The following is a 25,652-nucleotide window of genomic DNA, read 5'->3' on the forward strand; positions in this document are numbered from 1 at the left end:
GCCTCACCCTCCCTCGGCAAATAACCTGTTTTTCACATCACGTCGCTCAAGACGCACTTATCAGCCAGAGGAGTAGGACAAGAGCCACGCATTAAGTTAGCAGCTTGCCATTTCTTTGGGAAAAACATCACTTCTGCTCTTATCATGGTAGGAGATCTGACTGCTCTCGTCATGGTAAGAGGTCTGACTGCTCCCTGGACTGTCACCAGTCCTTTGGCAGCAGGAATCACTTCCCATTTCAGGTGCCCAAAAAGAGAATTTTAGAATCTATCTGGTTAGAAAAGACCTCTGAGATCATCGAGTCCAACCTGTGACAGATCCCCACCTCGTCAACCATCCCAGAGCACTGAGCGCCACATCCAGTCGTTCCTTGAACCCCTCCCTGGGCAGCCCATTCCAACGTTTAGCCACATTTTCTGTGAGGAAATTGATCTTCACGTCCAGCCTGAACTTCCTCTGGCACAACCTGAGGCCATTTTGTCCTGTCCTGACGCTTGTTACTTGGGACAAAGACTGACCTCCAGCTGGCTCCAAACTACTTTCAGGGAGTTGCAAAAGTGAGAAAGTCCCGACTCAGGGACTGCTCTCAGCCATGAGGCTGTTGCCCACAAAATGGGATTATTACCCGGCGTGCAACAAGGCAATAATTACACACTTGAGATACTTTTTATTTCAGAGCTGCACTCCAGTTCTCAGAGTCCACAAATCAAGCAGAACCACCAGACTTTTCCTGCCATTATTTATACGCAGGAATTCAGAGTTTCCAACCACAGCTTTTCTATTATGATTGATTACTAATTTACACAGAAGTTACAAAGTCCCACCTGACTTCTACACATGCTCAGGGAAAGGGTCTTTGCCTGGGCAGGGTCTTTTTAACTTGTATGATTTTTATTATTATAATGATCATAGTTCAGCTATAGGGTACACAAATTTTGAGTACTCGAGTTAGCAGGATATCCAGATATACATCAATACCCTGCTTTACTACATCCTTAAACCGTCTTGGTTCCCGGATGTCCTTGACTAGGGGAAGCTGGCTGCTGCCTGTTCCACTGATTTAGGCTTGAAAGCCTACAAAGATCTTACATCAGAGAACACCCTGATTTAAAATAATCCTGACATGTTCCACATTTTGCAACCAGATGACACGGCAACATCGCGGGCAAAGACAGGGTTAAGGCGCTCAGGAGAGCGGGCCCTGCGCTTGATGAGGGGCGCCCCTGCACCCCGCGCTGCCACAAAATGGCGGGCGCCGCCTGAGGGGAGCGGCGGCGGCGGGAGCGGCGGCGGCCCCGCCTGAGGGAAGGGACGCGGGGCCCCGGCGGCCGCTGCAGCGGCGCGGAGCCCGTCCCGCCTCCCGCCCTCCGCCCCGGCTCCGCATCGACACCGGCTCCGCGGTCCGGCCCCTCCGCCGCCGCCTCCCGCGGTGGTGAGTAGGGGGAGCCCGGTGGAGGAGGTCAATCCCGGTCCCTGGGACGTGCAGCTGTGAGGCGGCCGGAGCTGTCCCCCGTCTCCCCGCCCGCCATTACTCTGAGGGCGGGCGCCTCAGAGTGACTCGTTTCTCTCATTCCCCGGTGCCGGCTCCTCACATCAGCACATGTCACGATAATCGCGGTTACCCCCGAGGGTGGTGGGACTGGGGGAGAAGCAGAGGACGCGATCGGAGCCAGAGGGTGAAAATGACAGCGGCAGGGCCGCTCGGGCGGGAAGGCCGGGTCTCGTCCGTGCCAAGGCATTTCCATGTCCGTGAGCCAGAGGCTCCCGGCTGGCGGACACTTGGTTTCGCTGTGTTTTGTTTTTAGGCCAGGAGAAAGTCCGAGCAACGTGCTCACAGATCCTGGTTTTCCTCATGTACAGGAATGGCATTGGGCATATAGGAATTGCGCTGGGTGGGCAGGAACCCAGTGCAGAAAGGTGATGATTCAAAAGGGACACCTGCAGTCACTCTGATCTGGTAGTAATAAAAGTGAAAGGAAAAAAGTAAATTACATCTTGTTTTATTCTCAGTGATGCAAGGTACTGATATCCTTCCTAGTCGGAAGCAGATTGATGTCTTACAACTGTAACCGGATGCAGTTGTGACTGTGACCTTTTTTTGTGCAATGTAGATATTGACAAACTAATATATAGTATCCATTCAGGAAAAATGAAATAACGATGAGGAGTTTCTTGTTTGTGTGAGCTTCTTAACACCAGTCTGCTCTTTTTTTTTTTGTTTGTGTTTTGTTTGGTTTGGTTTGTGGTTTTTTGTTGTTGTGTTTGGGTTTTTTGTTTTGTTTTTGGTTTTTTTGTTTGTTTGTTTGTTTTGTTTTTTGTTTGTTTGTTTTGTTTTGTTTTGTTTTTTGTTTTTTGTTTTATTTCAGGGTAACCAACCAAAGAAGTTATGAATATCATCTGTGGTCTAAACCTGTCGGGCAGGAACTGTATTTTGTCTCATTTGGCTTCTTTGTGCAAGCAGAGGAAGTGCAATAATCTCTCTAGGTCTTACACAGGATGGTGCGGAACTCAGGGTGACAGAAATAGATGCCAAAGGTGGAATTTGAATGGAAATCATAGAAACTATTTTTTGACTGGAAACCCTGACTCCTATAGAAACATCATTGGTAAAGGACTGAGATGTCTTTTGGATGTCCCACATACAGAAGTGTACAGGAATGCACACCATAGTTCGGGAAGGTTTTCCTCCAAGTCTTCTCAGCTGCAGGGGGAGAAGATCCCACCCCTCCAGATCAGTTCTGTAGAGCAACCCCCACGTCGCTTTCCTGCTTGGAACATTCAGATCAACGGGTCTTTTCACACATCACCATCACTGCAGGCTGCACCAGTTCCTCTTTTCTGGATTATTGTGAAGCCAGCTCAGAAATTATTTGCCATCATTCTTGGCAGGTGAAATACTCTGTTACTTTCCTCTCAGTGCAAGACCCATCATGCTAAGTGTGAGTGTGGGGAGGATGGCAGTGTGTTTGTAGTGTTGTTTGACTGACAGTTTGCTCAACAAGAAGTGGGGTTTTTTCCCATTATCAGAGGTGTTAGATATATTTTTTGCTCTTTTACTTCTCATTTGCATGTGGTAGAGGGAGATGCTCCAGACACTAAGAGGCATTCCTTCTTCTCCTGTGGGAGGGAGGAAATGCAGTGGAGTAGAAGCCAATTACAGTATAACCCCCCATAAGATCCTACATGAGATGAGGCTGTAATAGAGAATACAGTAACAAATTCCTTTTCAATTATGTCCTAAGTTAACACCGTGTGTATCTTACAGGAGCATAAGAAATTGGTGGAAGGCACTTCCTCCTAATAAAAAAGAACTCTTCAAAGAAAGTGCAAGAAAAAACAAATGGAAGATCCTGCTGGGTGTCAGCAGCTTGGGAGTTGTTTTTGTCATGTTTTATTTTACCCACTTGGAGGAGACACCCATCACTGGGCGCGCTCGACTGTTGGTGTTTGGCAAAGAGCATTTTAGGGAACTGTCACAGATGGAATATGATATGGTAAGATTTTAGACAAGAAACTGAAAGTACTCAAAAACTGTTGCTTTTTTTTTTAAGTGATGAGATAGTCCTGTTAATGAGATGGACAAACAAACCTCATAGTGTCCTTGATGAGTTTTGAACTTCATGCTTAGAACCCTGTAGTGTCCCTTCATATGTTACCTCCTCCTCTTGTCCCCATCTATTTTTAGAATTCCCTTTCCAGGAGGAGCACATAATGGTTACAACCACATGCATGTAGTAAACATTTTTAACTGTTTCTTGTCCATTGAACTATTCCCTATAATTTTGAGTTCCGCGATTTCCTGTTGTAAAGTGAAATGCGATAAACCATATCCAAATGTATTCATATTCCCGTCTGTCAGACACACGAGATAAGAACAGAACAAGTACAAGGATATTTTCAAATTCTATGCTTTGTATACGTTTGTCCACCTTAAAAATTAGGACCAATGACTTCTTTTTTTTTTTCAGTGGATGGAGCAATTCAAAAGTCAAATGTTACCTGAGACAGATGCACGCTACCAGGTTGTGGAGAGGGTTGTTGGGCATTTGTCTGAAAGCAACAAGGACATCCCCCAAGTCGCAGCTCTCCAGTGGGTTATCCACGTGGTGGATGAACCAGGTGTAAATGCTTTTGTGCTTCCAGTAAGTTGTACACCACACAAAAAAGTAATATTGAAACAGCGCTTGATATGTCTTCCGCTTAATTTTTATTCTCTTTGTTTGCAGAATGGTCAAGTGTTTGTTTTTACTGGGTTACTGGATGCAGTTTCTGATATTCATCAGCTGTCATTTATTTTAGGACATGAAATAGCTCATGCTGTGCTGGAACATGCAGTAAGTCTTTCAAGAAAGCTGTCTAATAGTCTTAAATTATTAATTCTAATTACTCTAGTTGTGATTTTTCCCTGTCATTACCAACCAGGGTTTCAGTGTGACTTTTTCTAATTTATGCAAAATTGAGTTTGAAATGAGTAGATCCTTATTATTCGTGTAGCACTTCATAACTGTCAGAAGACCTGTGGTGGTCCTTGTTAACACAAAGGCTGCCAGGGATTTATTCACAGCTGTACAAGAGAATCATGACTCACTTTGAAGAGTCTTTTAGGGCTTGGTCCGCACATCCTCTCTTACAGCACAGACAAATAGAACTGAAGGTACTCAGCAACTCTGTTACTCCTGCCTGCAGAAGCAGATACACTTTTAAAAAGTATCTTAAAACACTTGATACTGTTATTATGGTAGCACACAGTTTTAGAATGTCAGATTCCAGAATACCCAGAGCTTGGTTCTTGTATGATTCTGGGTGAGCAAGAGTTCACATCATGGTTTCTTGGGCTTGGTTCAGCCAACCAGCCCTTTGAGCTTCTAAACAATATTTCTGTTAATAAAAAGAACTTCTCTTGTTTGTATGGAATCTGTGTCACCCAGCTGGCACAGAGAAAAGTATTGCATGATCCTGCTTGTAAATGCTCTGATCAACTTGTTGCAATGTCAAGTAGAGCTCTGGAAAACAGAATAATCTCTCAGATTCTGAATTTGAAGGAAAGCAGCAGAAACTAAAAGATAAAGGCATTATGTGTACTGTCCCCTCATCCCATTAGTGATCCTGTCTCAGTGATGTCTTATCTCTTCCCAAATTAATGTAAAGAACAGTCTTCGAGGTCTTTTTATAGATTTTTCATTCACACTGAGGTGTTTCACGGCCTTTTTACTGAAAAACTTTTTCTACTTGTTGCCTCCATCCTACCTCAAGCTTTGAATCTCTCAGAGAGGCTGATAGGCAGAATGTATTTATTCCAGCTGCGTTTATGCAGCCTATGTGAATTCTGGCCTGGAAGTACCCTGTTTCCAACTGGATTTTATTATTATTATTATTATTTTTTATACAAGCGGGGAATGTTGTGTTTGCCCAGTTCCTGTGGCTCCACAGGGGGAAAACAACAACGACAAAATCAATGATTTTTAAAGTGTTTCCAAATTCTGTTATGTTCTAAAGAAATGTCAGACAGTAAGGAATGAAAATGGGACAATTTCTGTTTGCAGGCAGAGAAAGCCAGCCTGGTTCACTTCTTGGATTTTCTCTCACTCATCTTTCTCACTATGATTTGGGCCATCTGTCCTCGTGATAGTTTGGCAGTTGTTGGCCAGTGGATTCAGAGCAAGTTGCAGGAGGTAAGACTGACATTTTCTATTGTCCTTCCTGATTTCCTTGGAAAGTTATTTTTAATCTTTTGCTACACTAAATAGTAAGTTTAGGGGAAAAGGCAAGAAGAGAAATGTAAGCAAAAATTAATATTAGATTTTGTTGTGGAACAAGATATGTTTTTATAAATCTGATTCTGCTTTAGTTGATGTTGATTTTCATTTGTCATGTTGAAGAATTTTAGGTTTCCCTAAATGGCTGGATTTATTTGCACAGGCTGCAGGAACCTGCTTGCCAGTTAAGACAGATGATTATCTTTTAGGAAGGTAACTTGCCCTTTAAAACTGTGTATGGTAAAATGCCATGTTTTTATTTTAAGTAGTTAAATTCTTCTAAACCAAATAAAATATATGGACTTCTTTAAATATATTGTTACTGGTAAGAATGGTTTCCAAGATTAAAAAATTGAGAATCTAAACACCCTTTGTGTAAACCATGCTATAGTACAAGTTACTAAAATAATCTTTTCAGCCAGTAAATATTTTAGCAAAGTAAGAGGCTTCCTGGTGCCAGTTTTCTCCAGCAGTTTAATTTACTCTCTGGACAGTTACTGATCCATCTATTTTTTAAAAAATGTGTTTTTTTAAATAGAAATTTGCTTAGAACATAAAACTGGAATCTGAATTAAAGTGAAAGATCTCTTTGGTTTCTTTGACTTGATGCCTTTCCTGAGATTTCCCCCGGTTCCTCAAGAACATGAAATTAAACATAACCAATCTGTTTTGGTAGTTCTTATGCTAATGGGTAGATGTGTGGATTCTGAACATAAATTATCTCTAAAGAGCTTGGATATTTGCACAAGTAGCTAAGAAACCAATACATTGATGAATGCTAGCCAGCATTTTGAAGAGCTGAATTTGGCAAAAACAAAGTGTGAATGAATCCTGAGACTGCTCATAATTTAGACAGCAAGATTCAACTCCCTGTCAGCATGTCTCCTCCTCTCCTCAGAGAATGGGTATTTTAACATCATGGGCTGGAGTTGTGCTTTAGATTGGGAAGGGAATCTGGGTTTAAGCTCCGAGTCCTGTGCAAAGGAACCATCACCTATGGGAAACTGTCCTGGTTTAAAAGGCTGATCCAACTTCATAATGTTGAAGTGATAAATACTTGCAAAGCTTTCATCCCATTGACAAAAGAAGCTGAATAGACAATTTAGTTGTTTTAGTTACCCAGGAGTGCAGTGTCTGTTTCCCTCATTCAGTATTTGCCTGTTGTGCTCACATGAAAGTGACTTGTTCTGCACTTTTCTCGGGATGTTTCTCTTCCTCTTCTTCCATAACTGTATTTTGCTTTTTAAAGCTTTAACAACCCATTCTGTGAAAGGGTTATTTAAGCCATGCTGTGGTACCTGCTTCTGTTTCAATATTTGTTTTTCTCTTCTGTCCTTAGAGGCTTAACTTTTTGACCTGCTGACTGTTGTGTATTTTTTATTATTGACTCTAAGTGTTTCCCAGTGAGTCTTTGTAGGCCTTTGGGCATGTGAGCTCCAGTTCTGCCTTTTCCCCAAAGCTAATGGGTTTTCTTTCCTTAATAAATTGTTAACTTTTCTTATGACATTTATCTGGGGTTGTTCCTTAAACGTGTATTTGTGGACTGAAGCATATTGGCTTTGTTATAGAGCAGCAGTTATTTTATATGGGAACTAAAGCCTAGGAATTATTCTTGGGATAACGCCAAGCATGACTCTGAGTTTTACTCATGCCCCACACACCAGTATGTACAGATCAGTACTTCATATTCCTTTCTTGTCCACCTCACACCACAGGATTTGTATTTCATATGAAAACTGGTGATTTTGGCTAGCCAACATCCCTGGAACTCCCTTTTCTTCAACATACACAGGCAGCTCTGATAATTGATTTGAAAAATCAAATTAGTTTTCTTTTTTGTGTCCAATTTCTGAACAAGGATTTTACATCAGAGTTTGAAGTTCTAATTTTTCATTCCAGCACATTCACAAAAGATGTTTAAAACAATTTCATTTTTCAGTAGCTGATGAATACCACTGTATGCTAGATACCTCAGGACTCTTTTGTATGTTACCAATTTCATTTCCCTGCCTAAAAAAATGTTTAATAATTAACCAAATAGTTTATCTGGCTAACTAAGAAATGGTGCTTCAGGAATATATGACAGACTAGCCGGAGGTTTCTTTGCTGTTTAGTGAATATATGTGCACCAACAGACCTGGAACACTTTTCAAGGCAACAAAAACATGTATTCCACTTCAAAAAATTGCTTATTATCAGAGGATTTAAAAAATATGTTTATAATTGCAATATTTAAGGTGTGTTTGGAAACTAAGAATTTAGAAAGTGACCTCATCTTCTAAACCAGCATGTTTCGCTTTTAAAGCCAGCTTTGGTTGGCTTCTGTTTTTGATTTAAGAAAGAAAAACTATCAGTACTACTTTGGAAGGCAGCAAAAAGTTACAGTTACCTTTATGTACTCGAGGGACTGGACTACTTCTTTGGCACTCTTCATTTCAAACTGGTTTGTGGTTTGTTGTTGGGTTTTTGGGGTTTTTCCCCTGAAACTTCTAAGGAGGACAAATTTCTATAGCCAGATAAGGAGCTGATAAAACCTTTTAGAGCTGATAAACCTTTCTCTCTTCTCTAACCTTGCACATTTGCCATTCTCCAGTCCACATTTCCTAATGGATGACTAAACCAGGATGTTGTGACAGGTTCCTTATCTCTGCAGGAGCAGGCTGTTTAAACAAGTCCTGATCTGCATTTACTATAACGAGACAGACTAGGGTAAGGCTGCCCAAATCTACATGAATTACATTTGACAAAACCACCACTGTCTCTTAGTGTGTTTTAATGCTCTAGAAAAATGGGAGAGGAGTTTGGTCAGCTTTATGACTTCTGGTTTGATTTCTCAAGGGCAATTTGCAGCTTGTGTTAGGCACAGTCATGGCAAAGGAGTGATTCCTGCATGCAAATATTTATGGCTGCATTCCTTATTGTGAGCAGTTTGCCATATGAAATAGATGATACCAGGCTTAAGGGCATCATAAAAGTTTAGGGGACCGCTGGAATTTTTTGCATACAGTTGCTGCAAGAATGAAATCTTGATGTCAATAAAAGAGTGAAATGATAAATTCATGGTGAAAAGTTGGTATTTAGCTTTCAGTTGCTGCAAGATGAGATTGGCTGCTGAGAGTGCCCATGAAAATATATCTAATTTGAATTAATTTCAACTGAATAGAGGATCAATGAGTTACATATAATGGAATTAGAGATTACATTAAGAAAATTAATACTGATCACATGCAATGTGAGCATGATAGATAAACCCCACTTCTCATGAGGAAGTTAAAAGACAGCTGTGAGGCTCTATCTTTGTACACATCCCAAACCAAGGAACAGAGCTCTGATGTGTTTCTTTGCAGTTCATGTTTGATAGACCCTACAGCAGAACCCTGGAGGCTGAAGCTGATAAAGTGGGACTTCAATTTGCAGCAAAGGTAACTACAATTGATTGGTTTTATCAATAAAAATAAAATCAGCAAAAAGATAAGTACCAGACATTTTTCAGGTTCTGTTACAATCAGAGGGAGTTTCATTCTTCACATGGAGGTAAACTGTAAGTTTTTGAAGATATGTAGTTGTATGAAGTGGTAGGAAATAAAATTGTTTTTAGGGAAAGACAAAGTCATTCTGGCTGATTGTATGTAATAACATTGAAGTGTGTAAAGTTGTGCATTACCTGTACAATCTCTTTCTGTGTAGTTTGTCGCTATTAGAAGAAAACCCCATGTATTTGTAAACAGGAGTGCTGTAAATAGGGATCTTCCATAAGTAGGATTTAATCCTATATAAAGATTGAAGCTAAATACAGCCATAACAACAATACAGCTTTGCTAAAGTAAGACAGAAATTTGGCCAGAAGCTACTCAGCATTTTTTCATAGTTTATTTTTCAGTTACATTTTTTTCCCCTGTGGAATTTAATTCTATATTAACGGAACTGAATGAACTCTGATTTTGGCCAAGTGCAATAGGCTTGTGTGAGATACCAGTGAGAGCAGCACCATCTAGTGTTAATATTTCATAAACAAAATTTCCTTTTAATAATTATTAATGTTTCTTTAAGGCTGGGTTTTTAAAATTAACTTTGATTCTGGGATTAAAACAGCATTTGTAATTTGAAGTTGTCCAAGGGAATAATGCAATCCATTAAAAAAATATAATTGCTGTGTTTGTGCTCACTGCTTTCTAATACTGAAAACATAGAGCCATACCAGAAAGAAATGGGTGAAGAGACACATGAGCATTTCTCTGCTTGTGCAGACAAACTTTTTATAATAACAATTTAAATAAATAAATTCAAATAATAAAGCACCACCTACTCCTGGGATGGGGAATGGGAACAAGTAATTGTCTTATCTTCTGCTTAATTGTCCTTTTTTTTTCCTTAGTAAATAAAAGTCAGTGTAAGAAATCTTATTTATTTTTCTTCTCTACTTAAACATAAAAATAGAGAAGTCTGTGATGATGCACAAAAGCAATTCTAAAAGTTACTGTTCTATGACTCTGTATGGTTAAATATATACTTCTTGAAGAGAGTCAGGAATTTTGCAGAATCACTGTCTTATTGTGTCATGGATTTCACAGACCACCCATGAAAGGCTGCATAATCAATTAGACAAAAGCATTTCCAGTTACTTTTTAGGTATATTTAAGTATGAATTATTATCACCTTTGATTTTTGACTCTCAACTTCTTCCTGTAAATTTGCCTAAATCTGTGGAGATGATTAATTTTTTCTAGTAAATATAACTTTGAATTTGCAGCTGAGCTTTTTTTTTAAAGAACAAGTATATGCCAGAAATTGTAAACCTTTTCTTCCTCTTGTATTTTCTTAATTCAGGTGTAAGTTTTTTAAGGCACAGGTGTTAAAAGGAATAGACTCAGTGTCCGCATGGGTTTTTTATTGCTTTTAGATATTTTGAAACAGCTTTTCCCTGTCAGATACAAGGACCATCTAAACAGGCTTTAGAGACTTAAAAATTAGGACGTCTTTTGTAATTCAATATCAATTAGACTGTGCATTTATTACTTTAAACATACAGTGGTGTTTCCATTTCCCTTCTGTTCTCAGGCTTGTGTGGATGTCAGAGCCAGCAGCGTCTTTTGGCAGCAGATGGAATTGGCAGAAACCATTCAGGGGCAGCCCAAGCTGCCAGAGTGGCTCTCCACACACCCTTCCCATGAAAACAGAGCTGAGCACTTGGACCGCCTCATCCCAGAGGTGAGCAGGGCTCAGGGAAGTGTCTTTTCCTCTCAGGAAAGTTGCCAGAAGTAGTCTGATAATAATTAATTAGCTGCTTTGGTATTGATTCACAATTTACTCCAATAGCACAATGCTTATCTTTCTCTTTATCCTTACAGAAATTCTCTGTTGTAAAGCTTTCAGCTTTAAAGATTTTACTAAATGAGAAAAAAGTAAAATAGCACACATGAAACATAATCATATTCCAGGAGGTTTGGGGTGTTTTTTCAGATTTCTGATCAAAGTGTGATATTTTTGCTTTTGAATGGCCTTTTGATATAGATGTGGCAGTGCCACAGGTCTCACACACTCTTTCTATCTTTTTGCCATTTTGGAAAGGCAGTTTTTAAGTTGGATCCCTAAACTGTCTTGACTTCTCTTGCTTTTGTAGCAAATAAAAAAATAAAATAGAGTCTTAAAGCACTCCACTGAGACACTGTTTTTCAGCAAGCTAAACTGTGTTTGGAAATACTCATTTTTATAATCAACTAATAATTTCTTCTTTTTTTTTTTTTTTTTAACTCTCTGTCGCTTTAAGTCTTTCTCAGTTCCAAACTGTAAAGACACTTGAAGATTTATTGGCAGAGGGAGCACTAAAATGTTGAGGTGTTTGCTGACTTCAAAGGAGAGAAAAAGAGTTTAATGAATCCTTTGATGAGAATGAATACAGTAAATATTCTAAATGATGGCATAAATCAAAGTCAGCATTGGGGGTAGGAGGCTGGAGAGTGGCTAGACTGGATATTTCAAATTAATATACACAGTCTGTACTTTGCAAAAGCAGGCTGGGAGAATGTTTTTGATGGATTTTCTAACACATTTGAGCAGCTGAATAGAAAAAGATTTTTGTTTTGGAGCCTCAGTTTTAGCTAGATTGAACATAAAGGGTTCAGGATCGTTTATTTTCGTATAGTTGTTGACTGGCTTATAAAGAGGTAATGAAATAAATTACTTCTTATGTTCTACCCCAGGCCTGAGCAAATAAGTTAAATAACTGAGCAACTGTGTAGAGCTATTATTTCTGTCTCATCTCTCGTAGTTTAGCAGGTGGAGCAATCCTCATCTTTTTACAGCTACTCTCACTTCCAAGAGCAGTGGAGGCTGAGATGATCTTCCAAAAGATAATTGAGGGGAGATGTTTTTATTTGCCTTTTACCTTAAACATTCTTTGGAGTAGGATGAGGAATCAGGGGCTGAAGGCTTCCTGTTTTTAGCAAGTTCACAAGATAAGTGAGGTTGGCACTACAAAACTGGAATAGAGATGAAAGAAAATGTGTAGAGGAGGCTTCTTGTCTGAAGCATTGGCTCCCTTTCTTGTGGGAGCTGCTGCCTTCAGGCTGGATTTCAGGCATGGAAAGGGAACCCCAGGCTTTTATTGTTGCTCAATATCAGTCCCTTTTTGTTTCACTGTTTCACGTACTTTGAGCTTTTTCAAACAGGATGTTTACCAGATATTAACTACCAAGAGATATTCAGAGCCCAGGAGAGAAGCCAGATTATCAAAAAAGGCCTTTTTATCTCCAGTATCTCTCTGTGAAGAAACTGGTACTTTTGAAGACTCAGTGCCAGATCCATCATGAGCACTACTGGGTTTCATGTGCTGCTGGTTTTGGAGCTGAAATGGTTTTCAGGACAATACATCTTAACAGACCAGCTACTATAGCTGGGACAAATAGGGACAAGCTTTTGGACTTCTCTGATATTTCTCTACAGACTTTCAAGCAGGTTCCCAATAAGATGCAATCATATAAAGTGAGGATTTTTCTTCAGGTAATGAAATGTCACATCTCAATGAGGTGATGGAAGAGTCTCAGGAAGTGTAAATTAAAATGGGAGTATCACAGGGATACTCCCTTTCAAGTAATGAAAAGGCTGAGAGCCAATCAAATGAGTGTTAAAGATCTTGCACCTGGTTTTCTGAGCAAGTTGGAAGCTACAGCCACACTGAGGAATCCGTGAACAAGAGAGCTGTAAGCAGTTACAAAGTGGTGCTGTCCTGGAAATGAAATAAAGCACATGAAAAGGATTTGCTGTGTTTTTAAAGTATTTCCCCTCAGACAGGGAGGTGTTTGATTGTAAACCAGGAAAACAGAGTACACTCTTAAATAGGAAACTGAAATCTCTTAGAATTCCTACATGGAGGATGGAGAGATGAATTTTATTTTCAGAAAAAGAAATCTTAGAGTAATTTTGTAGTAGGGGGAGAGGATGATCATTGTTCTGGAGAGACAGTCTGTGGGAGTGTAGTGCCAGACAGAAGCTACAGAATCTTCTAGTTTATCTCAATGTTTTATTTTCATGTTCTCTGACTTGCTACAGTGTCTGTTTCCAAGTGTGCTGTTTGAATGCAGCACTGTACATCAGTGGAAGCCTGAGCTAAACTGAATAAAGCAGAATGTTATCTACTGAGCCTTGCCTGGGATTCAAAAATTCATCTTGATGTGACGTTTGCTTTTTTAACATCATGTTGTTGGCTCTGATTCCATTTTTGATTCACTGTAGCTCCTGTTTCCACTTTCTTGTGGAAATGCCATGGTGAGATCATTTAGAGACTAATAATAAGTTGGGATATATCAATTACACTTCCTGTCTTGTTCACAAGGTCGAGTTAATTAATTTACTTTGGCAACACCTGTTTTTGTCAAATCCACATTGTGTGCTTATTATTTTCATTAACTTTTGTGTAGGTAATACTTTTTCCTCTGATGCCTTTTGATATGGGTGATACATTTATTTTCCTTCCTTTTCAAAAGTGGGTTGGTATATTTGCCCTTTGCTTATGATGTGAGCATTACTTCAGATAATTAATTTAGAATATGTTAATTAAGCCCTCTCAATGTGGAAACAAGAATAAAAACCACTGACCCGCATTTCTATCATCTCCATAAAGTTATTAAATATTTTGTCACAATTTTTCTTTCCTATGCCAACATCAGTGGAAGATTGGAAGTATCAACATTTTATATAAGCTGCTTTTCTTCTCTATTCACTAAAGTCTATCAATTCCTTTAATCATCTTTTTACTGCTACCTCATTAAGACTGTAAGGGCTTGAGACCAGCAGGTAGCCTGGTTTCTGTGGTAGTGTGAAGGATTAATATTGGGAGCTAAAAATTACTTATTTCTTTATTTGTCTCTGCTGGTAGCTTTACATGGAGCTGACAGGATAAGGGACACTTCCCTAATTCTTCTGCCTTCCCTGCTCCCAGACATTGCAGGAGTTGACTATGATAGTACAGATAAGAAAAACAGCTTCACCTTTGTTACTTCCATGCAAAGGTTGGATGTTTTATTTGGGATCTCCTGAACCAATAAGCAGACAGGTGGCTGCTCTCACTGGAATGTGCAGTTACAGCTGTCCTGAGCAGGGAGGTGACAAGTTAACATGGCTTTACTTTCCATATCTGGAGTGGCATGTGAGTGTGATGGTGTTGAACAGATGCCTTCTACGCCTTTGCACAGCTTTATGTGTCTAGCAGGAACTCAGGCATCCACAGGGTAAAAATGTTCACCTGAAATGTTCACTGGTTTTTATCTTTGCTGTTGGGATTTTAGGTGAGTGAAACCATGGAAATAGGTCAGGCACTGTACAGCCAGAGATACAAAATTGCTAAATTAGTGTAAGAGAGGATCATGTTGCCTTTTCCAGGATACAGCCTAAATCTTTATATTCCCATTTGCCTTGAATAACACTGCTTGACATTAATGCAGTCTTGCAGCAGCTTATGTTTTAGAAGAGAACAAGAGAAAACTCTTGGTTTGTCATGAACATCAGTTTAGAAATTAGTTGAGCACTGAAGCAGAAGAGTGTTCAGCAGTAGTTACATTTGGTGACTACATGGACAGTCATGCTGTAGAAAAACAAGCTGTGAAAGATTTAGGCCCATTTTTTCAAACTTAGACAGGAACAATATTTGCATGCCTAATCCAGACTTGCGTATCCAGTAATTTGAATTTTACATTTCAACAAGAAACAACTGGAGAAATTCTTGGTACATTTTTGGAATGTGTCCTTTTCCAAAACAGTTTGTTAATTTTTAAATTCTGTTTATTTCTAACAATTTACAGCAAACTCTATCAGTTTGCTGTAGTAAAGTTAGAAGAGAAATATGTTTTGGAACCGCCTTATACAGAAAAAAAAGAAGAAAAAAAAAAAAAGCTAAGATGCTCTCTGCTCTTCTGTTTTAAAGTCTGCTGTAGTAAGATGTTTCCAATCCTCCTGTGGAAGAATATCAAAGTGTTTCAAAATAATGGGCAAATACTTATGCAGAGTTGTACTGGAATATTTGATTTGATGTTTCAGCCAAAGCTAGCAGATATAAAGCAGATTAAAAATTTCTGCTCTGTCTACAGTGCAATGCTAGGACTGCTATTATAAAAAACTCTTATTTTCTTCCTCCTCACGAGGCCATCTAGAACAAATTAATCAAGGTGTGTTTTCTGCTGGCAGTCCAAGTACTGGCCAGGAGGCCCCTGGCTACAACTCAGGACAGGTCTGGCCATTGCTTTCAAGAATCCGTAATTATGAAGTGCAATAAAATCTACATTTGAATTGTTTTTTCTATGAAAGGATTAAAAACAGAGCTGAATGTAAATCTGCCCATAGTTTATGCTGTTAATTGGGGCCAAGACAGATAATATTGAACAAATGTTACCATACCACATTGACCACTGATTAATAGTAACCATCAGACTTTTGGTTTTGGTTTTGGTCTTGGTGTTTCATTTTGCAGATCTCAAAAAAGAAGTTTTCAGTGGAGATGTAGAACCCTCTGGAGTTCTACATGTAATATTTTGCTATGTGATACATAGGATCTGTTTTTCTTTAATAGTTTAAATGAGTTTATAGGAGGATCCATGGACACCAGTAGTTCTGTGCACAGCTGCTTGCAAAGCATCAGTTTATTGTGTGTCAAACACACAAGGAGTTGCCAGTTTGTATGGTCTAACTGAGATGTATTCAGCTTTGTGACAATGAACACAACTTAAGCATCCTTTAAAACAGCTGACTTTGAACAGGTTGGTATCAATTTCTCCACGGTGCCTTTGAGACCTGAGATTCATCTACTGCCATCCCTTTCTCAGATTGCCAGCCAGACAGGATGATCTGGGGAGAATGTGCCCGTGCTAATGAATTTTGGTTCTCTGGGAGATTCTCTGGCTCCTTTGTGCCCCTACTTTCTTACTTGTGAAATGCAAGCAATGGCATTTAACTCAGGGAGCAGGACTAACTTAAATTTCGGTCTTCTGCTGCTATCTTTTTATCAAGAGAAATTGTTACATTCTAGAGACATTGTTTTCTCGTGACATTTTATTCCCGTAATACTTGGAAACTTGGAATACTCCAAATGCTTCTTGCAGATGAGCTCACTTGTGTAACAGGACTGATGAACCATCTGGATCCCTGTGCCAAACTGTTAAAAGTCCATTATGTTATTGGAGATTTTCCCTCCTTTTTTGAATCAGACATCTATATATAGTTACTTCAATAATAGAACATATCAGAGGAAGTAAATTATTCAGAGCCCTTTTTTTTTTTTTCCTGATGCAGTAATTTTCATTTACATTTGAATGTAAATATAAATATAAAAATATGAAGCTGAGTGCAGTAATAGCCTGTGGGCTAGATACACCCCCACTTAATTAAGTGGATTTCCTGCTGGGATTTTTCTTCTTTCTGAGGCATTTTAGAATGTGGATTGATTCAACATTTTTTCTTCAAAGTAGCCTGAAAGGGCTACAAAAAACTTTAGTTTATATGTGAATGTAAATTAAAAGGTACTGATGTGGACAAGTATCACAGACAGCATTGGAGAACTTCCTGTCTAATTATGTTGTACCTTTCAGAGTATCCATCCTTGGAGATCACAGTGTGAGAAAATAATTTCACTCTTCATTTTTCCCATTGTTTTACCACATTGCTACATTTTGTCACAGGTCTCTGTTGAGAAGTTGTTCAGTAACAATTCAGGCTCATTATTCCACTAACCAACGTGCAAATGCAAACCTGACTGGAAAGCCAGAGTCACTGACTGAAACCTTTCCTGTTTTTCCTATTTAAATGAGCTTGATTTGTTTTCCTATGTGTTCACAGGCTCTTAAGATAAGAGAGAGCTGCAACTGCCCGTCTCTTTCTGGACCGGATCCTCGTCTTATTTTCAGACTTAACATGCAACATCTCCTGGAATTGTCTAAAGGTCGAGAAGCCCCAAATTCTACAAAGCAAGATCCCTCAAAACCAAAACTGGACTTTCCTCACGCTCAAAAAGTAGAAGATATGCCAGTGACTTTTGCAGTTAAACCCACAAACTGATGATAGTAATTTTCACTTTTTATGGAACTGGTGGTCCCTGAAGGTCTATCTTATAACACAAAATTGTCTTTGAACCATGAAGAAGATGTAACCACTCAGATTCTCCATTCTTTTATGTGATCTCTCACTCAAAGCAATAAGGAACCATGCCCACACAAGAAGAGGAGCGTTTTGAAGCAGAAAGTTTCTTATTCATTAAGAGTTACTAAAATAAATCACTTCTCAGGGGAAAGATAATCTCATACAATCCAGTCACACAGTGTAATTTTCAGCTTTATCAGGCTCACCTTGATCCGAGGACAGATGAGCCAGAAGCGTCCCTAAAGCAGAGGGAAAAGTACAATTTTCATCACTTAAGTTGTCTGGTTTATCTTGCCATAATTTGGGTTAGATCTACTCAGCTTCATTTGAGAAATAATGAGAAGAGCTTACTGCCTGCTCCACATACAGGATGTTTAAAAATATTAAGCTGAGAAGTGATAATAGCTATGGGCTAGGTACACCCTCACTTAATTAGGTGGATTTACTGCTGGGATTTTGCTTCTTTCTGAGGCATTTTAGAATGTGGATTGATTCAACATTTTTCTTCAAAGTAACATGAAAGGGTTGCACCAAGTTCAGTTTAAAAAAATGAGTGAAATAATTTTCAGGGGATTCCTCCCTCTGAAAGAGGCACTGAAAGAATCATGGTAGCACCAGATGCTTTACAAGGATTCCTCTTGTCTTTTTTAAATTATCAGGGTGCCTCACCAGAGGGCAGTTTTGCTGCCACAACATTTGATTTGGATATATCCATTTGGATAGAAATAATTGCTGATGTGGAGTATGTATTACATAGGAGACAAATACAGGGTTTCTTCACTGCACAGCTTTTGCAGATGACTTTATCATGAAGGTGACTTCTCTTCAGGAAACTGGCATCTAATGCTGAACAACCCTCCCTCCCTCCCTTCATTCCTTCCCCTTGAAGCCACACATTTTATATCCTGGAGACAAATATGGATGATGTAGGTAAAACTGTGCCTTTCAGGATGGGTGACCCACTGTACCCAGCTTGTTAATCTCTGTTTGCACATTTGAATTGTCCTGGCTTTGTAGTTGATGGAAATACTGAAATGTTGATCTTTAAGGAAGATGTAGAATGAGGTGGCAGTGAATGAAAATAAAAAAGGGAAATCCTGTTCCTTCATCTGTTAAGATGTATTTGCTGTCATGCTTTTTGTTACTCATTGGATCAAAACAAAAATCTCTTTCATAAATGGTAGTGTCTTACTTGAAGAAAACATTCAAAATATTTTACAGTGTGTCCTAATTTGAAACATTCTTTTTCTATATGGAGAAGGGTAGACTTAATCATATTTCTGTAATTAAGTCCGAATGCAAGCTTTTAAGAAGGAAAAAAATTACCTACTCAGTGCTGTCAGTGACTTTAGTTGGAAAAACAGATAGTGAAACAAGTAATAATGCCTTCACTCACTTCAGTCGATGAAGCCAGGTCCTTTGAGAAACACCAGCAAGTCCCTTATCTCTGTTCTGAGGTAAGTTGATGTCTGTGTAATGCTGATGATTCCAGGTCTGATTATATAGGTCTAGATTGGCTGCATATTGCTTACAAGCTGTTTTTAAATCTCTGCTCAATCCTGCTGGCAGGAGGCAGAAGGTCCAGCCTGACCATTATTCATCCATCCATTTTTATTCTTCGTGACAGGAGTTTTTGTAACAGACGCTCAGTGATGTGTTGCAGCGTTTGGACATTGTCACCTGAAGGTAAACAGAAAAATACACCATTTAGATTTCCCTGTGGACCTCAGAGTTTATCCTGCAGCACCAAAACCCCAACGCTGCTGCCTCTCTCTCGCTCCAGTGTCAGGGCTTGTTTCGTTATTCAGGGCTGCTGCTTGACATGCAACTGGATGCTTGTGTCTGCTTGTGTCTGGTAGGACTTAGGAGAACAAACGAGAGTTTTTATAGCAGTCAGGATGAAGTATGAAACTACACAAATTTCATATTTCTGCTGTCTGTTTTAAGTGACTGAAGTACTGCTGTTAGAGGCCAGGGATGCAATTTTTGAGTTCACCAAGGGAGATTTTTTTTAAAATTTGTATGTAAATAGTCTTGTAACCATGATCATGGTGTTATGAGAGAAAATGTTTCAAGGCAGGGGTAATTGCTTATATTAGACTGACAAGGGGATTATGTATTTTTCCAACTATACTCATCTAACAAAACACACCCCTCTTTTTACAAACATACACACACACAAATATAAAGTGGACACACAAGAGTTAGGCCTCTGCACTAGAACACTATATATTTAAATACTGTTTAAATTTTTTCAAATGTATGGTCTTACATATAAGGTGGGATGCTGAAAATTTCAGGTTTTAATTTACATTTTAATTCATCCTTAATACTTTTCTCAAGTGCTTTGGAAAGGGTTTCTCCTTTCTACTTTTTTACTTGTTGTGTACAACACAACAAGTGCCTTATGTTCATCTGCCTTTGGGAGGGCGCTTTTTTCTTAAATTCTTACTGAATACTCCATCATGGATCTACTTTTATTGCTAAAGCATTTTCTTTTTTCTTTCTTCAACAGAAAAACTACCAAAATGTTGCCTTCCATAGTAAACATTTAACATTTAAAGTCGAAGAATGTATAATATTTTTGTGTGGGCACATACAATAATATATGTAATACATTAATATATAAACTATAATATTATATTAGATTATTATTCATTAAAATATAATTTCAAACTATATCCTGGAAAATACTGTGGTTGCAAGATTCTGATTATCTGTAGAAACTTTCCATTGCAATTTAAACTCGCTATGGCACAGGAAAAGCAGAAAGCAGTTCTGTTGGAAAACACAGCATGTAAGAGGGAGAATAGTGGCTAAAGTGAAAAAAGCTAAGATAGACCAGTAAAAATTCATCTGGATTTCCACCTCCAGTGCTTTGCGCTGCACTTCACAGCTCCCTACTGGAAGAGTAAATACATGGTACAAGTGTCACTCTTAATGCATTTACTGTAGTGGAGATGTTGACAGATTTCATGAGCAGGGGAGGTGCATTCAAGGCAGTCCTGCAATAAAAATGGCTCCCTTTACCTTTTGGTTTACCAAATTTAGTCTTTAGGTTTGGTTAGGTTTGTTTTCTTTCTTTTTATTTCCCTTTAAACTTGAAATACAGAAGTGCCAGGAAAGCAAAGCAAACAGCTGTTAGAATGCTCTTTGTTCTCCAGTTCTGTTTGTAGTCTCTAAAAGAGGACAATCCTTGAGCTTGATGCTTTTTCCATATATTATGTAGGCTGCCACAGCTTTTTTTCTTGTGGTGTGATGTTTGTATCTCAATACCCTTGGTTGGAAAATGCTTTCTCTGTAATAGTCTTTGTAAGCTATTTTCCAGCCATCCAGATTCTCTCTGGTAAAGATCTTTGTTTTTCCAGATCTTGGGAGATTTGAAAGGGGAGCAGGATGATCACAAAGCACGGTGATAGTAGAGGTGACAGGATGACTTTCCTGCCAGCAGTACAGGGTGTTTTCTTTAGGTTTCCTGTCCATATTGCAGAGTGTGTGTTAAACACTCACAGGAAGGACTGATATTAACAACTTGCATTTCTAAATCGCCTGAAGCACCTCATAAATACAGTTTACCATAACGCCTGCATAGATGATCTTCTAGCAGTTCTGTTGGAGATATTGGAGCTCAGTAAGATGGAGATTTTAACCAACAGAAAGTCAGTAAAAAATCTGGAGCAGGAACTTTGGCATTCTGAGTCATTCTGTAGTTTACAGTGTTTTTGTGTGATCAAACCAGAATCCTCACAGCAAATTGAAGTGGTGGGCTTTGGGTGATCTCTACATTTATAAGTTTGTCTCCTTTCAATGTCTATCTGCAGAATTTGGAGGTGCCTCTTTGTGCAGACTCCACTAGGTTAGTTATATTTTCTTGATGTGGTTATTTCTTAGCTACTTTCTCTTACGCATAAACTGGTTGTTTGCTCACTGCCCATCATCACTAAGGAGCTGATGCCTACATCTCTTGACATGCTGGTTATTTAATCTCAAAAAAAATTTGTTCTCAAATTTGTGTTTCCACAACAAAACCAGGGATTTTTTTTGTATATTTATTGCCACATTAGCTGTCAGACAAAGCCATGTAAAAGCTGGTCACAATTCCTTCTTTTCCGATTCCTTCTTTCTGCCTTTTCCTAGAGCTGCAGGTGTCTCTGCTGGAAACAGCAAGGGATGATGAGAGAGAAATCAGGATAAGCAGAAGGGGCTCCTCACTGAGTCGGAGAGAAGATGGGGCTGGATGTTGTGCCTGTGATAACTTTATTGCTGGGGCTGACAATTGTTGGCAGGTGTGTAAAGAGAACTGACTGAGTGTCTCTGGTGTCGCTCACTGCTGCCTACACACACTGCAGCCATGCAGTAAATGTGCTCTTTGATCTCCTGCAGCCCCAGGCTGTGTGCCAAACCCAGGCCTAGCAGAATATTCTTGGCTGTGCTGGTTCAAGCCTGCTGTTCTTGGTACGAGCCAGGGCCTCTTACCCTGATTTATGGACGTATGCAGAGAATTGTTATCTCCAGCACATAAATTCATTATAACTATTAAACTAAGCTGAAATTGAACCTGTTGACCTGGAAGTGAATGGCTCCATAACATTTCATTAATCCTCTGAGATGTTTAATTCCTGCTAATTTGATATTTCAGATACTATCTTCTCTACAGATATAATGGCTTAATTAGTATACATTACATGATGTCTCTTCACAGTACAGCGTGTACAGTATTTATCCACTAGAAAAGTAATTCAGTAGAGCTCAATTATAATACATTGACTAGAGCATAAAAGTTGAAAAGAATATGTGCAGTAGTCATTATATTTTAAGCATAAACATTTTTCAAGCAGTCTTCTGTTTGTTGATATCTATTGCCTCCTAAAAGTGACGGTCCTAAACATTATGTTACAGCTTATTGAAATATTGACTGAGAGCACTTTTTGGTCATACCACCAACATCCATGCTGTAGAAATCTATTTTGCAACATTCAGCTTGCAAATCTTTTTACTGAAGTCACAAGTCTGTGTGACAGTTCAGGGCAGTGGTGCCAGCTGGGACTGCAGAGGACAAGCAAAGGGAAAGATGGATCTTTGGAATGTGGTCATTTTGCTGCTTCCTTCCTGTGGAAAGTCAGTGGAGGCACAGATGTGAGGAAGCTCTTGAGCAGTACCTGAATTTAATTCAAAAAACCACTCCCCCTCTGACCACTCTCTGCAATTGAAGACTTGAGTTAATTAAATTTATCTCTTTTTCCCTCCTAACATTGATCTATATATTGTATGTTTGAACTCTAGAGAATCGGAGCTCCTTACTCCTACCGGGGATACATTGCCAGATTTACCCCGTGCACATCTGGAGTAAGGAAGGAAGGAGTAAACGCTGAGGGAATAGCGCAGTGTGAGTTTTCAGTCACCAGGTGGCGGCTGGGCTGCCCGAGCCGGGCTCAGGCCGGTGGATGCAGGATGCAACACCTGCGGGTTCAGCCCGGATTCAGGAAATTATCCTGGGTTTCCCTCGGTGTTAACGGCAGTGACTCCTTCCTAGAGTGAACTCGAAACATCAGGAGGAGCAAATGAACGTATTAGGCTAAGATCTTCTTAGTTTCTTCTCTAGATTTCTCTTTTTAGAGGATGAAGGATAGTGGAGAGAATAAGAGGTCAGCCAGACCTGCTTGCTCGGGAGGGGTGCAATGTTTGTTCTCTGGTCTCAATGCTCGGTGTTATCTCTCTCTCCTCCCTCCCCCCTTCCCCCCAATCCATGTGAGGTATTTCTTGAACTGAGAGGCTGAAGGGCAGTAATTGATCGTGGTGTTTTGAGGAGTTGAAAGTGTATCTCTTAGATTTCAGATATATGAAGAGCATCTTCAAATTCTGAGCCCGGAAAAAGGTTTCTGTGTTTTGTTTAAGCACTTGAACAAAATGGCAGATGATCCTCAAAGTGCTCAAGACCCCAACTAGCACCTTGTCTGGAGAGGTTTTACCCTCTCTTTTGCTGTATCCTCAGCTTTATCACCTTCCCTCTACTTTGGTCATGCAGATGAGGCTGCACTGCTCTGTTTCATAATCTTTTCATCCAAAAAGCTAGAAGGAAACAAAACCCTTGAGAAGCAACAGGGTCTAATTTTCACTGTCTCAATGAGGCCTCTATCCTGTTCACATTGAAATCCCTGGCAAAAATCCCAGCAGTTAGATCTGGATTTCTCCCTCCTTAAAACAATATTCTTCCTTTTGTGCTTTATCCTCTGCTTGTCAGAATCGGCTGATTATGAGCTCCTGCACAGATGACACCTTATCTGCAGTCAGCAGGAAGGAGGCATGAATTAGGGCTTAGAAGAAAATCTTCAATAATTAGCCACAGAGGAAGGAAAATATAAAAAAAAAAACAAAAAAACAAAAAAACAAAAAAACAAACAAAAACCCAAAAAAAAACCCAAAAAACCAAAAAAAACCAAAAAAAACCCCCCACAAAACCCTGAAGGAGTTGACTTATTTCATTTGACTGGGCTGGAAAGTTCAGCTGGTTCAGCTGTAATGATAGTGGTTAAATTAATTATGTTGATTTGGTGAGAAGAAAACTAGCATGTCCCCAAATGATGTGTATAATTTTTGAACCCAGATGAAGTAACTGCACAGTGTTGGTGATGTATGTCAGAGTCACAGATATCAGGTGTTCCTCATGTGGACTTTTCACCCCACGCTCCTTCAGGATGTGATTAATGTTGGCACAATTTGGTCACACACAACCCTTAAGCCAGAGTTTGGATAAGTGCAAGGCTTTAGTCCTTTCTCTGAAAACTTTTTTATTGTGAATAATTGTGATGGACACAGTTTTGGGTGCTGGAGTGGCTTGTGATCTCTGTCATGAAAAGATACATCCTGCTGTAGCTGAAGTGTGTCCTGGGGCTATGCTGAGAGTGCTGCCCATGTTCAGCAGTGACTGCTGGCAGGAAGGGTCCTGCATCATCCTCCCCACACATGTCACAGCTCTGTTCTGCCTCAGCTGCAGCTTCAGTGACCAGAGGTGTTTGTGGACATAGTAAACATCACACACATCACATGTGTCCCTGTATGGAATTAGAGAAGTTCTCATGGCTGTCTTGGGGTGTAGAGCTCAAATGTGCTCCAGCTTCAATTCCTTGTGGCTGTTTGGTCTCGTAGTTCTGGCAAACTGGTTGTTTAGTAACTTCTGACATGCTGAGCTCTCTTTCTTTGTTTTCAGCATTGTGGATGTGAGGATCCACTGAAACAGCTTTTCCATGTGGCTGTGGAAGCCATTGACACCTGCAGACCTCTTGATTTTTTCTCTGTGAGCAGGTCCCAATCTATCAGGCTGTCCCTGAAGAAATCTCCATCTCTTAACTTTGTACTTCCAGTTTTGTCACTTTAATGTTTCATAGTGCCTGTGGGACATGTATGTCAGGAAGCATCACATCTTAGAGGATGTTTCTGAATGGCCCTCATGACCTGATCTATCTAGGACTTTAGAAGGAGGAGCTTGAATTTGATAGGGATAAAAAAAGACAGCCAATAAAATGAGCACAGAGAAATATTCAGAAGGTTCTAATCTGTGAGAAGACAGAGAGAGATAATGTTAAAAGCAATCTTGCCCCCCATACATTGCAGCTGTGTTAGTTAGCAAAGAGTGGGAACAACCTTGCTCTCACAGCTGTGGATGATAAAAGAGGGCATTAGCTGGGAGAGGAGTTAGTCAGAGTTTGTTTGCTGTGCTGTGAGGAGGAAGGGACAGGAGGTTGTGAGAGGGACAGACAGGGCAAGGCAGCCGTGCCAGGGACAGGAAGGAGTGAGCTGGAAATGAAGAAGGAAGGTAGAAGAAGGAGAGAAAGAGCCAGAGCTGTGTGGAGCTGCTCATGGGACTGCGACATAGAAAAGGTATGGAAGACTTTTAGATAACACTGTGCTCATACTTGGAGCCCCCTGAAGTTTTTAAAGGAGTGCTCTTAAGTGCTGTGGCCACCTCAATGATGATGCTAATCCGTTGATACCTGATAACACTGATCATTTTCCTGAACAATAACATATTTGGGTGTCTTTAACCTTTCCCTTTCATTGCCACTGAGGTGGAGTCAGGGCGCAACTCGTTGCCAGCAGCAGTCAGGCATGGGTGTGAAGGGATGTGGGTGCTGATAAGCAGAAGGATCACACCAAGATGCTGTAACAAAAGCATAGTTATTTTTAGAGGAAAAACCCCAACACACTATTTATACCAGTTTTGCTTATTTTATTCCACTAATAACACATTTTTGCCATGTATAACTTTGTGTAGAA

General features: G+C 39.7%; 1 protein-coding gene across 1 annotated transcript; it reads left to right on the forward strand.

Moving 5' to 3' along the window:
- The first annotated feature begins 1,296 nt into the window (after positions 1-1,296).
- On the forward strand, positions 1,297-18,494 carry OMA1 (OMA1 zinc metallopeptidase). The gene is made up of 9 exons (XM_040073489.2): positions 1,297-1,432; positions 2,367-2,889; positions 3,266-3,494; positions 3,969-4,142; positions 4,227-4,334; positions 5,544-5,672; positions 9,104-9,178; positions 10,815-10,964; positions 17,079-18,494. The coding sequence occupies exons 2-9, from the start codon at positions 2,387-2,389 to the stop codon at positions 17,295-17,297; spliced, it is 1,587 nt and encodes a 528-aa protein (XP_039929423.1). The 5' UTR covers positions 1,297-1,432; positions 2,367-2,386; the 3' UTR covers positions 17,298-18,494.
- Positions 18,495-25,652: the final 7,158 nt, after the last annotated feature.

Source organism: Hirundo rustica, chromosome 9, assembly GCF_015227805.2.
Source record: "Hirundo rustica isolate bHirRus1 chromosome 9, bHirRus1.pri.v3, whole genome shotgun sequence".
NCBI lineage: Eukaryota > Metazoa > Chordata > Aves > Passeriformes > Hirundinidae > Hirundo > Hirundo rustica.

What these genes read in the sequence shown, in the direction of transcription:
- OMA1 (XM_040073489.2), top strand. Translation starts at nt 2,387, where the DNA reads ATGAATATCATCTGTGGTCTAAACCTGTCGGGCAGGAACTGTATTTTG. An exon ending in CACAGATGGAATATGATATG is followed by an intron (nt 3,495 to 3,968) that starts GTAAGATTTTAG and finishes TTTTTTTTTCAG; the next exon opens with TGGATGGAGCAATTCAAAAG. An exon ending in ATGCTGTGCTGGAACATGCA is followed by an intron (nt 4,335 to 5,543) that starts GTAAGTCTTTCA and finishes TTCTGTTTGCAG; the next exon opens with GCAGAGAAAGCCAGCCTGGT.